The sequence below is a fragment of the Neolamprologus multifasciatus genome, chromosome 12 (genome assembly GCF_963576455.1).
Source record: "Neolamprologus multifasciatus chromosome 12, fNeoMul1.2, whole genome shotgun sequence".
NCBI lineage: Eukaryota > Metazoa > Chordata > Actinopteri > Cichliformes > Cichlidae > Neolamprologus > Neolamprologus multifasciatus.
The window spans coordinates 22,518,624-22,532,368 of record NC_140450.1 but is presented as its reverse complement, the minus strand read 5'-3'; the positions used below and the strand labels follow the sequence as shown (position 1 = coordinate 22,532,368).

At 40.2% G+C, this 13,745-nt stretch overlaps 1 protein-coding gene and 1 non-coding gene across 4 annotated transcripts; one reads left to right on the top strand and one right to left on the bottom strand.

Annotated features, from left to right (window-relative positions):
- Window positions 1–8: 8 nt before the first annotated feature.
- On the bottom strand, window positions 9–13,618 carry fam81b (family with sequence similarity 81 member B). Of its 3 annotated transcripts, XM_085181473.1 has the most exons (9): window positions 11,540–13,618; window positions 11,298–11,344; window positions 10,583–10,790; window positions 9,401–9,519; window positions 7,769–7,898; window positions 5,601–5,707; window positions 3,588–3,723; window positions 2,321–2,522; window positions 9–1,076 (listed from the first exon to the last, which is right to left on the bottom strand). In XM_085181473.1, the coding sequence occupies exons 2-9, from the start codon at window positions 11,333–11,335 to the stop codon at window positions 955–957; spliced, it is 1,062 nt and encodes a 353-aa protein (XP_085037599.1). In that variant the 5' UTR covers window positions 11,336–11,344; window positions 11,540–13,618; the 3' UTR covers window positions 9–954. The 3 variants fall into 3 exon arrangements, with proteins under 3 accessions (XP_085037599.1, XP_085037600.1, XP_085037598.1); XM_085181474.1 differs by having other exon boundaries at window positions 11,298–13,618; XM_085181472.1 differs by having other exon boundaries at window positions 10,583–13,618.
- On the top strand, window positions 349–421 carry trnaf-gaa (transfer RNA phenylalanine (anticodon GAA)). Its single transcript has one exon. It is a non-coding gene; the product is annotated as a tRNA-Phe (tRNA).
- Window positions 13,619–13,745: the final 127 nt, after the last annotated feature.

Here is a 13,745-nt window from a genome sequence, read left to right as displayed (position 1 = left end):
GGCCCCGTACTGGCCACGAAAATATTTTTTCTTCTTTTTTTATCCTTCAGGTTTCAGACCGCTGAAAGATTGAGGGCTTCACTGACTGATTACTGACGCAACATAATCAATTCATATGAACTCCTGATTATGGGCCGAGCCGAATAACAAAAATCGATAAGTTACTGTCTCATCATGGTTGCTTTTAACATTATTTTAATATCTGTTAGGTCACACCATTATAGATTAATAAAGGAGTGTTGCAGGGTAACGTAAGAGCACAATGAAGTGAACAACATCACGACTAGCCAAACGCATCACGTGGCCCACCAATGCCCCTGCGTCCACCTCCTACTTAAGGTGTGTGTAGCCGAAATAGCTCAGTTGGGAGAGCGTTAGACTGAAGATCTAAAGGTCCCTGGTTCGATCCCGGGTTTCGGCAGTGTTTTGTATATGCCCCCCAACACCATCACGAGATCAACAATCTAAAAACACTGAACACGGAAGTACTCCTGCAGGTGAGGAGGTCTGTAAGATGAAAGTCACTGACATCTGTTTACAGAAACATAAAGGTATTTATATATTTAAAAAAAATACATCCTTTATTAGATAATACTAAAATAATATTCAAAATACACAAGTTTATCAGTGTGATATCATTTAAGTACAATGGTATTTAAAGGTTTTACAGTCAAAACATTGCAAAGTTAAAAATATAGTGAGTTGTGAAAAGGTAGGTATCTTACTGTGAATAGCAGCTCTTGGTGATTTGCTAATATACAGTACTTACTGGATCATTTACCTGGTTTTTAAAGAGAAGGTAGATTAAATACAGTTAAAACAGCAGTGTTTTTTTGTTTTAAAGATGAATGTAGTAACATCCAGAGGGTTTTACTTCCAAGCCTTTGATCCAATCTTTTGCTTCAGGATAGGTGTGACAAGAAAAAACAAGTTCCTCTTCAGCGTATGTCACTACTACTTGAGCACCTTGCTGCGGATGTGGCTGATATCCTTCTCAAGCTTCTCCTTGTCAAGGCGAGATTTGATGTCACATATCTGACTCAGTGATTCAATTGCATCATGCACAGACTGGAACCCTATTCAAACAGAGGCAGGGTGCATAAATCATCACTGAACATACAGCATTTGAGGTGAAAATAATTCAGGTCATTGCTGCTGGATGAGGGATGTGCTATGATGGTACTGGAAGGACTTTCCTCCTGTGGGCTCATAACATTAAGTCTTTTAAAACCATCCTAGTTCTAATTATGAAAGCGTACTGCATTCAACATGTCATATTTGTGTTTTATTTTTGATTTAATGACATCCTTCATCTTGCTCTATCTCCTGTCCCTGTGGTCTCCCCCCCTATTCTATGCTTAATTGCTCCCAATCATTACTTATATTTTTAATACCTAGTTAATTATGTAACAGTACATAGAGCTGATGCATTTTTATTACAGAATGTATTCTAGGAAGTAACAGACTGTGGGGTTGAAAGGCTCCCTTTGAGATATTAAGTATCTTCTCTTTCCAGCTCCATAACTCAATGTCTTTCTTGCCACGAATATTTACAACTCTCATCAATTATGCATTCATTCTCTCATACCATCTCCTTCTTTCTTTTCATCCCACACTTAAAATAGCACAGTGGATGAATGGCTCTGGAGTGCTGTTAGCAGTGGCTGAGTAGTGATTCATAGATCAGTTTACCCATGGTCTTATTTACCAAGGGAAGTTTGGGCACTTTTTTATATGTCTGTTCTTTAATAAGAGCTGTGGAGTGAGAGAGACTGTCAGGAAGGGAGGCAGATGTGAGATCTAGTGTCAGGCATCCTGGGAAATGAGATGAGGATGAATGTCAACAACAGCATGATAGGGAGACGAGCTAGAGTATTTGGCAGGCTAGTTGACTGCCTATTCCTGTGGATTGGCTCGCAGCATACTAGCTGTGTTGTAACTACATATGTGCAGAATAAGATCCTTTATACTACTGTTGTACAGCCAATTATTAGACCACATGATGAGCTGGAAAGCATCCGAGCTGAACTCCTGTTTAACATATCAACACCAAGTCAGTGACTACTGTAATTAAAGGAAAGAATAAACATCTCAATTGTGGTAAAAATAAATGTTGGCTGCCTGGTGGGGTTAATCTCTTATATTCATTTTATGATTACTTATTATAAGTATTTTTCTTTTTTCTTTTCTTTCTATTTTTCAGACTCTTGTGAATTGCTCTCGCATGTCCATTATTTTCCTTGACGTGTATGGTGAAGAACATGCGGTACATGTGTGTTTGCTCTCTGATGACAGCAAGTTACCAGCAGTGATCACCCACCTTTGTGGTACTGCTGTTTGAGCAGCTGCAGCTCCTGATGAAGGTTGTTCTCCACTAAGGTTATTCTTCTGCTAAGTTTATTTTCTGAGTGTTTCAGCTGATCATGCCGACTGCGGTCAGCCTGGTTCTGCTGGATGTCAAACTTCTCCACACGTGCCTCCAGGGCAAGCAGGCGGTCAGCCAATCTAGACTCCGCCCCTAACTAAGCACAGCATACACATGAAAATTCAGTTTTTAAACTTGGTGGAGCGTAGTTATATAATTTTCATACTATAGTCCACAACATCTAAAATGAATAAATAAATCATAGCAGAGGTGGGAAGTAATTAAGTAACAAAGTACAAATACTTTGTACTTAATTAGAGTAAACAGTGTACTGTCACTGCAGTGGATGGAAATCAGCCAGGACAACTCATGAAACACGTCCTGACATCTGGTTGAATTCAGTTGTGTCCATCCACAAAGAGCAGCATTTCAGCTGATCATAGACTACTGGAGCTCTCAATAGGTGAGTTGTGATTCTTTTCCCCACGCTGAGCCACTATTACTGACTTTAGGGTTTCCCACACACTGAACCTACCTTTAACCTCTTGCTTACTAATTTTCCTGTTTAGAGGCAAAGTCACCATCTACAATCTAGGCAACAGAAAAAAGAGCTAATTTTTATTTCCCCTTTTTTCTCTGCTCATGTTCTACTTACCTGATTCAAGCTGAGTACCTTTGTTTAGAAAAATTCAACTTACTTCAACTTCACCTTTTACTGGAGTATTTTTCAGCACTGGTATCTGTACTTCTACTTAAGTACAGAATGTCTGTTTACCAAAAGTGTGCCACACCATTGCACCACCAGCACCACCCTGAACCACTGATACCAGACAGGATGGATCCATGATTTATGGGGCAGAATTTGGTATATACAACACGAATCATATATCTATCCTGTCTCGTATCAGTGGTTCAGGGTGGTGGTGATGCAATGGTGTGACACACTTTTGGCCCCTTTGAGAGACTCACCAGACCACACAACATTTTTTCAATCTCCTATTGTCTGCTTTTAGTGAGCTGTGCAAAGTGTAGCCTCAATTTCCTGTTTACTGACAACCACGCCACGTTCAAAGTCAGCTGAAACACCTTTCTTCCCCATTCTCATGCAGGTCATCTTGACCATGTCAATATACCTAAATATGTAGAATTGAACATGTGTACTTAATGAAGTTTTCAGTGGGTGTACATATCAAACATTTTTAAACCATTATGTATATTGTACCATTTTGTCTTGTAATAGTGAAACCAGCTCCTGGTTGTCCTTGACATGTGACTGGAGAGAGCTCTTGAGCTGTTGTTCTGTCCAGGTCCTCAATTTTGCTGTTTGCTCCTTGCCCTCGTCAAGATCTCCTGTCATTCTGCAAAGACACAAGGAATACAAAGTGAACTGTAATAGCTTTACTTCTTTACATTTAGGTAAAGACTTTTCATTATAAATGTCTTAGGATCTAAATGTTTACACAGTCTTGCAACTTTCAAGGACATGCAGTTCTTTTCTGCTAGTTTAGCCCTACAGGAAATAAAGTTTGTGTCTATTTAGAAAACCAATGCTTTATTAGTACTTCCACTTCTACTAAATAGCTTTCGAGTAAAAATGTGTGATTGTGTGATTGAGAATGAAAGTACTAAATTAATAATTTGTAACCCGTAAGTTTACTATAAAAGGAACATGCTTTAGGTTTAACAGTTAAAAAGTCAGTGTTCATAATTTCACAGTCTGGTAATCAGACGTGAGATTTCATCAGCAACAGTGCTTCTTGTTTTGCTTAATGTCACGTCAAGCTCACCACTGAGAAACACCAAAACAGCAGTGTGAAAAACAGTGGTGGGAAATTTTGTGCTCTGTAGCTCTGAATGCTGTACTTGTATTTGGACCATATAAATGTTTCTCTCTTTGTAATATCTGGGGAGGTGGTCACTGAAAGCTGCATGTGGTTCTCATTTGATGAACCGTACTGAAATGTTTCTGATGGAAGCTGCAACCAAACTGAATGAAATATTGTGTGGGCTGTGTAATACTATAGGACTCAAAAAGCAAGTACCTCGAGACCTTCTTTAGTCTTATTCCTCTTGTCTAAAGTGTCCTTGAGACAATCAGTAGACACTCGCCTGTGTGTCACTGGTGCAAATCATTTTTTCTGTACAGGTGTGACAAAACTGCACTCCGTTATCATTCTAGCTGCCTAATGCAGTTCACGTTGACACTAGACAACATGACAATTGGCTTGGCTCTTGTTAGATAAGTTTTCAGATGTCCCTGCATCGCCACATCCAGCGGACACTTGATCTCATCACTTAAAAAACAAAGGTCATCCTGACTGACTACCTTCTTGAGACTAATGAGGCCTTTAATGCCTAAACTGCATCTAAGAAAATCTCCCAGCAAGTGTGGCTCAGTGTAGTCATACATGAGACAGTCAGAACAAAAAGAACCAATGACATCCAGGATTCAAAATCCAATAAACTCTCTTTGTAGACTGAACATTAATTTAAAAAAAAAAAAATCTTTCTGACATCAGCAGTGCCTACTTTCAAAAAAAATGACCTGGCCACTTAAAAACGAAAAAACTAATTAGGTTGAGTAACGTGTAGACAACATCACTCGGTATGTTTCATCTTTTTCAGCTCTATCCATCAATGGTCAAGCACAGCCTAGGTGGGTGGATGGATATATAATATATTAAATGTATAATCCAAATAAAATAAAGGAAGCCTCTTTTTTTTTTTTTGCTTGTTTTCAACATTATTATTGTGACGCATTTCAGAAACACAAAAATCGCCTATTTTTATCTGTTCTTTTGGCTCTAATATGATCAGTGGGCTGCTTTCCATTGCAAGTACAACATTATTCAATAGAACATATCTATCATTTGCGTCTCTCTGTTTCTAAAATGTTTATATATTGCTTCCATTTGACATTGTTTCTCAGATGGAATAGTAAATGGACAACAAGCTTTCACCATTATTGCGCCTCCTGCATTAATATTTCAGGGTGAATGTGGCTTGGGAATGTGTAGCCCTGGAGCAGCTGTAACTATAGTTGGGAATGGTTGTAGGTAAGAATTTATGTTGGCGTTTTGAGGAACACTATTAAACAGCAAATCAACTAAAAAAGTTGTCAACTTTTCACAGTAGCTGCCAGAAAATGCATGATCAGCAGCTAAATTCATGGAATGACCTGGTGCATTGTTGGGTGTCTCCAGGAATCATTAGGAATCATGATTAACAGTCTTACTTGTCTTCTAATAGCTTAACTTGTCTACGCAGATCAGACATCGAGTGTTTTAGGTCCTTAGAAGACTTTGTCAGTGAGGCCTCCAGTCTTCTAAGCTCAACATGAATCTAGTGACAAGAAAACACACAAACATAATCTGTCATACCACGATGGACCGTCTTTTATCGTCAGCTTTGTTTCTGACCTTTACCCCTTTGTGTTTTCTGCTTTGCTGAGCAGACTGTGCTATGCACCACTCCTGTGGCCACTCATGACTGAGAGTTACACCGGTGACCCACTTTGTATGCGTTTTCAATTATTTTTATGGTAGGCGCTTGACCACTGGCCCACAGCTAATGCGCTGTCATCACAGTGATTTACCACCCCATACCACCAACACAACTGAAAGCTGGCTACATCAGTGTTGAAGGCACTTTTGGTTGCTTTAGGTCAAGTAAAAAGCATTATAATATGTGACATACTTATCGTAATCCAGGGTTTTCATATTGACCTTTGACCTTGTCACAAAAAAAAGGTAGGGTGTGGGCGGGAGGTGTAGATGGGGGTGGGGTGAACGCTTTTTCATGACGACCTTGACATCCCATTTTAATTTATTTCCCATCTCATTTATTTCTTTCAAACTCTGGTTATGACTGAGCCTCTGAGTTTGTTTGATAAGGTCAAACTCACTCAGCAGCAGTAAGCTCCAAATGTCATCCCATCACAGCTCAGCTAGCCATCCTCTCTCGGATAAACAGCAAAATATACTCACTGGGCCACTTTGTTAGGTACACCTGTTTAACTGCTTGTTAACTTAGTGGGTTAAGTATGTGGATGTGGTCAAGATGACGAGCTGAAACTGAATATTTGGGATGAAAGGTTATTTAAGCGACTTTGAACATGATATGATTGCTAGTGCCAGGTTGGCCTGGCCTGGTCTGATCTACTGGGATTTTCCTGCACAACCTTCTCTAGGGTTAGGGTTACGATGACCTGAAAAGGAGAAAATATCCAGTGAGTGGCAGTTCTCAGGGTGAAAATGGCTTGTTGATGCCGAGGGTCAGAGGAGAATGGCCTAAAAGCTTCAGGCTGCTGAGAAAGCAACCTGAAGTCAAATAACCACTTTCTATATCCAAGATATGCAGAAGTTCATCTCTGAACATAGGACATGAAACATTGAAGCCGATGGGCTACAACAGCAGAAGACCACAAAATGTACCTCTCCAGTTACAATTTGCCTGGACTCACCAAAACTGCACAACTGAAGATGTTGCCTGGTCTGATGAACCTGCAATTGCTGTATTCAAAAGTTATGGTCATCATTTGGCGCAAACAGGATGAAAGGATGGATCTGTCCCGCCTTGTATCAGCAGTTCAGACTGCTGGTGATGATGGTGTGATGATGAGTGAGTATTTTCTTGTTTGCTTTGGGCCTCTTAGTAGCAGATGAGTATTGTTTGGACACCACAGCCTATGCGAATCTTGGCCTCCACAGTCAGGAGCACCTTTTGTATGATGCAGAATAAGAGATTCAAAGCATGGATGTGCAGCTGACATATCTGTAGCAACCGTGAAATACTATCATGTCAATATGGACAAAGATCTCCAAGGAGGTTTTCTTGCTCCTTGCTTAATCTATGCCACAAAAAATTCAGGCACCTCTAAAGTCAAAAGGAGGCCCAACCCAGTACTAGCAAGGTGTACCTAATGAAGTGTACAGTGTGGATAAATACTGTTTATATTCCCAGATTATGATCCTTTCCATGTATCAAGCTTTCAAATAAACACAACCTCTCTCTACAAATGTAAAAAAATTAATAATGATAATAACAAAACAGTACATTATCCTTTAGTTTGGGAATAGAGAATTCAAATGAATGAATGAATATTGTGTTGAGCGTGTGTTTAGAAAGAGGAGATGCAAGGGGTAATGATCATGAATGCCAGTTCGTGCCAGTATGCTATCATACTGGGGAATAATGCTTTTGATGGCATCAGTGTCACAGAGACAAAAAAAGAACCTAAATATGGCAAATACATGTTACAATATTCACTTATGACTTGTGAAAACTCTCTTTGGGGCACTGGTGTAGTAGCTGATTTGCACACAGTGCAAAGTTTTGCTCAACTGCTCTCTTAACTCCTTTTCTGCTAAACCCTTGTCAGCATGCATACGTTTTTTCCCTCACCTTGTCCTCCAGCTCTTTGAACTGTCCATTCACAGCTTCGCTGAGCTCTCGAACCTCCCTCTGCAGTCTGATCACCCGCTGCTCTCTGAAGCTCACGTCAGCGCTCAGCTTGGCAATGCTGGAATCACACCTGCGATAATAGGTGGGGAAGAACAGAGAGCTGGTGAGAGACCACTGAATGAGAAAAATAGGATTGAAGGGAGTTTGGGGAAGGTGTGAAGAAAGAGGGATGAGCAAAAGACTAGAAAAAAAAAAGAAGTTCTATATTAGAACCACAAAATTAGAAGGAAAAAATGTTACACTGCTGCTGTTATCAATTTGAAAGGCAAGATCATGAAATAAATAAGAAGAAGAGGCTCTGGTAAAACCTTAGCAGTGCGGATGGTTACTCTGAACACATTTCAGTGGTCATTTGTTTGCATCTACTAATGACTCACTGGTACAAAGACGCTCCCACCCACCCCAAAAAACTATGAGAATAAATTAACCCTCTCAAGGCAGACGTTGCAGATTTGCAACAGTTAAAAACTAACAACCTGATTACCCCACATACATATTTTATGAGTTTTTTTTTAATCAGAAAATTTAATTTGAGCCTGAGAGGGTTAAGTGAGAAATCTCTTTATCACCAAAAGCAATTAGGACGTTGCAAAAACACAACTTACAGCCTCCGACTTGGAAAATGTTGCTTTTAGCAAACTTTGAATTCAATTGAAGTGATAAGTATCAACTGCAGCAACTCTTTTAATCAGCATAGCAGTACAGCTTCCTTCCTTTCATTGCTTGGTTCAAGATGTCAGCCTGTTAAGGCTTTCTCTTACGGCTTTATTGGGCCTGCCTGTGTGAGTGCGTGTCTTTAAAGTATTTGTGATGAACGATTGGTCTGAAATTTGAGTTTTTTCCCTGGAGACCAGTCCAGTGCTTCTCTTAATGCTTCACTGACCAGTGCCAACCAACACAAAAACCACTGACCCTTAGCTTACCTTATTAATTATGAACAACATGAAAGAGGCTATCACACTGACCACTTGTTTTTCTTCTTCTCTCTTTATTGGACCCTGCATCAGCCCCATTTCCACCCCCTGAAATCTCACTGATATGCCTGCTTTGTAAATGACATATCTTTGTCTTCTATCTCTTTACACATGAAATGCACTGATCAGTGGATGCCAGAAGTGTTAGAAATAATTAGGTCTAGGCAACTACACATCAAAAGGCCTCACAATATACGTGAGATGACAGACACTTTTCAGCAATCCAGTGCAGTAAGTGTGATGTGCACAGAATCACAGAATAATGAACAAGTGCTAATCAGCATCTAAAGCGCATTTAAACCTGGGAACCTCACCCAGGTGGGAACAAAATAATTGCATCTGTGCATGTGCATGTGCATGTCTGTGTGTATGCCAGGACTGATTTGAGGTTGTGCAATGGCGAGGAGTTGCTAGACAGAATGAAGGCTAAACAATTTCACTTCATTAGTGAGTGAGAAAAACACGCAGGGCATCAGCGAGGGACGTCAGATCACTCCAGTGAACCTAAATAATGCCTTCTTGTTTCCTTCACTTGCTGTGCAGTTTTTACCTCAGCATTTGAAAGCAATGTCTGACTCAGGACTCACACAGTGCCTACCTGGCTACTCTACCTCTCAGGTCTCCGACGCCAGCTGTGTTTTTCTGGTCCATGTTTTGAACAGCGTGTGCCACTCCAGAGGTGACAGAGTCCCGCTGGGCCATCTCTTTCTCTAATCCCTTTACCCAGAACAAAGACAGCATGTTTCACATTTGTTAAAAAAAGTATGTGACTGTTTCCCAAGCAAATTAAGTGAAAAACCAGATGAGGAAGTGCATGATTTGTTTGGAAAGTACCAGCAGGAAGCTTCGGATTTGAACTAATTATGCAGCATTCAATGCCATCAAGATAAACATTAAATGCAAACAACACGTGCTTTGCTACAAAAGCTCACTTAAAACTGGCAGAATTTCATCAGTGCACTTGCATGACTGATTGCTGAATGATTGCTGAATGTGTAAAATAACCTCAAATCAAACGGATTACCCTCTGGCATTATCATGAAAGCAAACAGTGTGACTGTGTGATGTGGCTTACATTTGATTTTGCGAAGTATTCAGTCCTTTACTTAGTTGATTGCTTCTTGATTTGCAGGATTAATTAGTTTGTTGGCCTTCATGTAATATTTCAAACGATGATAGCCTCTAATCATGCTAATGGCCCATTTGGTATACACTAATGAAGCTGAATGTTTCATTCCGGTGCCCTACTTCTGTAAGGCAGCTCTCAGAGTGTGGTTTGATGTTCTGCTCAGTGAAAGATGACTCCACACACCCTCACACTTGTTCCGCGAGACTAAGACCCGTGTACTCTTTTGCAGTTCTTCTGCTTGACTGTCAGGAGAATAGCTGTTAGAATTTAAATGCATAACTTGAGAGTATTTAGTTAACCACATACTGTGCACATGATCACTTTATGCTTATACAGACAAAATGTGCATGAGCTGATGATGGCGAGAAGTCAAGTAGGCTTTATTTGAGCACTGCACCATTCTATCAGGTGTAATCAAATCAGCTGGGAGTTTGTGGGCATGAGTCGGCGTGGGTGTGCTGCACATCAAACAATACAAGGAGAAGAGAACAGCCAGAAAAGGAGACAATCAGCACATATGCTTGACTTCACCCACCTAAAAGACGTACAGCATATTCCACACAAAACAAGAAAAAGACTTACACAATACTTTAATACCTAAACATGCACGCAACAGCACTTTCCACAACTTACTTCCACCACCTTGCATACCTGTATGCCCATGCTGAGTTGTTTAACAATACGTGTAATGGTGAGTATGTGATTCTCCAACAGCTTGCGGGACAGTGCCTCAATTTGGACGGAGCCATGGCTGGACTGCAGACCAGCTGTCACCTCCTCTTTGATTCTGAGAGCTTGTTCTAGCAGCACAGCTAGCGGCCTATCCTGACCCCTCAAACGACCTTCCAAGACATCTGGCCTTAATCGGGAAGTAAACAAAAAAATATCAAGCTTATAATGTTTTAGAAGCTCTTTATTGGGGTTTTTAGTATTTAGAAGATGCAAAAACATGTGTTGCAAATATTGCAAAGTCATGTTGAAGAAGAAAAAAGTCATTTTAAAGTGCAATTCTACAAAGAGTTGATCTACTAAGAGAGAGAATGAAGATGGATTGAAATGTTGTACATTGGTTTTCATGCCCTTGGGTTCTGTCTTGATGTCCCTGTGCATGCTGTGTTGGACCTGTCTGAGGCTGTTGTGGATTAAGGATTAATTTTATCAGTTTGATTCACAGCGGTGTTCGAAATGTTCACAACCTTAATTCAATCCCATCAGCGAGCGGTCGACGCACATCTTATTCACCTCTTAAGTGCAGATCGGATTTTAAACTGAATTAGCAACCCACACAAATTGAAAGTGAAAAGTAAATGACTGCAATATACTGAATGTATGCACTGAATACAGATATGTGAATGAGAAAGGTTACCTTGTGTGACTCTGTGTGTCAGACTGATGATGAGACATCCTTACTGTCTACAAAGAGATATGTATTAAATATATTAGTGTGATAGTTTCCACTCAAATATCCTCCTTATCATTCTTTTTGTTAAAATAAGCATATTATATATTTTATCTTTCACTGGGAGCATCACGAGACATTTTGATCATTTTGATAAAGACGTTAAACAAATGTTGCTAATTTTTTATTTGTCATATAAGAATACTCACAGGTCTGTGCTGTTCTTCAGCCAGCTTTAGAGATTATGTGTTTGTGTTGTCACTTGGTAACTGTGGTCTCCTTTCATGGGGGTGTGCCTGCCTGCCAGTGTGAACAGTCTTGCAAAAAAAAAAAGCATTGTCTATGTGGCGAGGCAGTTTAACTCTGCAAAATATTTGATGACCAGAAAGCGTGAACATAGTTGTAATTCATAGAAATGTTGCTGAGAAACTGGTCAGCCTTCTTAGCAGCAGTTCTTGTGACAACATACCTCAAAACACCAGCTTTTAAAAAAGCGGTTAATGAGATAACCTAATACCTTTTTCAGTTTTTTGCTGTTATTTTTCATCACAACTTTGATCGTTTGTATTGCCTTCAAATATTGCATTTGACACTCCAGTTCCCTGGAGTTTGTCTTACTGTATTATGCTAATAGTTTAAAATACAGTTTAATCCAGGCTCTTTGCGCTGGACCACGGAAGTGCATCATTAAAGCTCCTCTCTATTAGTACAAGCCAGAAAATGCTTATCGTGGAGAGCTTTAAATAAAGCTTAGGGTGGGCAATGACTGTATAAATACAAATGCTCTGTAATTTAATTAAAATCCAGAGTCACTGAATCCCACTGATAAAAGTAACACAGACTCCCCCATGGATCGCTTGGATTTGCTTGTTCCTGTGGGAACAAGGGTGGCAGACATGTTTTTTGATTGGAAACACTTCAAATTAAATAAAAAAGCAAGCTCAATCCTGTGTGGCTTCTTCGGTGAAGCACTTAACCTTAATTTATTAAAGGGCTACCAACAACGAGGAACCGCTTGTACCAGATAGGTCAAGTTCTAGACTGAGCCTGGGGAAAAAAAAATAAGAGATTATTTGTACAAGACATACTCAATGATAGCAAACAGACTAAATTTAAAGGCTTGACCTAACCCTAAGTATTTTGATTCAGGTGAACAGATCGGATCTCTGCTTCGTTTAATCACAGGATACACTGTGTTTCAAGTGTGGTAGTGGCTCTGAATTACATGTAGTTATACTCATGAAATATCTTGATACTGATCTCATGGCCATTGATCAGTGGGCTTTGATCAGTGGGTTTTGGTCAGTGGTTGTTGATCAATGGTCATGAGAATTTGCATAATTATGATTAAGGAACTGACCTCACAGCCCATTGTTCCTTCAGTGGGCTGGTTTCAGTCATTATGCAAATGTACTGTTTATAAGATTGGGGAATCCTGCAGTCAGCTGAGACTGAAGAAGTCACTTGGATGAGTGACGAAACGTTTCTCCCAGAATACGCTACGTCCAGATGAACAGAATCAACTTTTGGAGATACTCATGAAATAAAATAGTTCATGCTTTTTAAATGTCTATGTATCTCTCTCCCTCTCTGTTACACACACACACAGTGGATTAGTCTCTTATCAATGGGATCAAGGTCATTAAGAGGAAAGGCCTCAGAGCAGACTCATCAGTTTTCCATGGAAGCACTATAGAAAAGCCTGGGAGCTGAAAGGGACAGTTTGGCTTACACCACGATTTACTTAACTTAAAGAGACGTTGAGAGCATTTCACCATCCTGTTAGCTGTAAATGAAAAGGGTTCATTTTGGGAGATAACAGAAATTTCAAGCAAAGAGAACCTGAATTCATCGCACAGCACTAAAGACTGATGATAATTTTCCGATTAATCCGTGTTCTTCATTCTTACTGTCTCTGTGTGTTTGTTTCTAAGAGAGAGAGGACAGTGTTAAACAGGAGGGCAGAGAACAGCCAGCGCTGAAACAAGGGCCGGGGGGTGGGAGACGTAATGAGTTATTATACATCAGCGCAGCTACTAAAGAGAGAGCTGAGAGAGGGGAGGCTGCTCAGTGATGCCTGCTCGCTGCTGCACGTGGGTGATAACATTCAGCGAAACATATCCAGACTTGCTTAAACAGCGCGAGACCATCCATGTGACAAAAGGGACATCAAGTCTCTGTCTGCACAGCTTTCCCAAGGTCAAAAAAGTGGAGGGTTAAAAAAATGCACGTATGATAAAGTACTGAAATACAAAGATATGAACTCAAATGGGAATGACATGGGACCCACAATTAAATTATAAACATCTCCACGAGGCACTGTGGGGTACTGTTATGCAATCACCAGCATACAGATTACCCAGTCAAGTGACACGGTTGGCCAGAGGGCGGCGTGGTGCAGCTTCGTCCTTCATT

Excerpts from the sequence above, each read along its gene's own strand:
- fam81b (XM_085181472.1), bottom strand. The coding sequence starts at position 11,041 with ATGCACAGGGACATCAAGACAGAACCCAAGGGCATGAAAACCAATGTA. Across the intron at positions 7,899-9,400 it reads CTGAGAGGTAGAGTAGCCAG|GTGTGATTCCAGCATTGCCA; the intron begins GTAGGCACTGTG and ends CTATTATCGCAG. Across the intron at positions 1,077-2,320 it reads CAAACAGCAGTACCACAAAG|GGTTCCAGTCTGTGCATGAT; the intron begins GTGGGTGATCAC and ends CTGTTTGAATAG.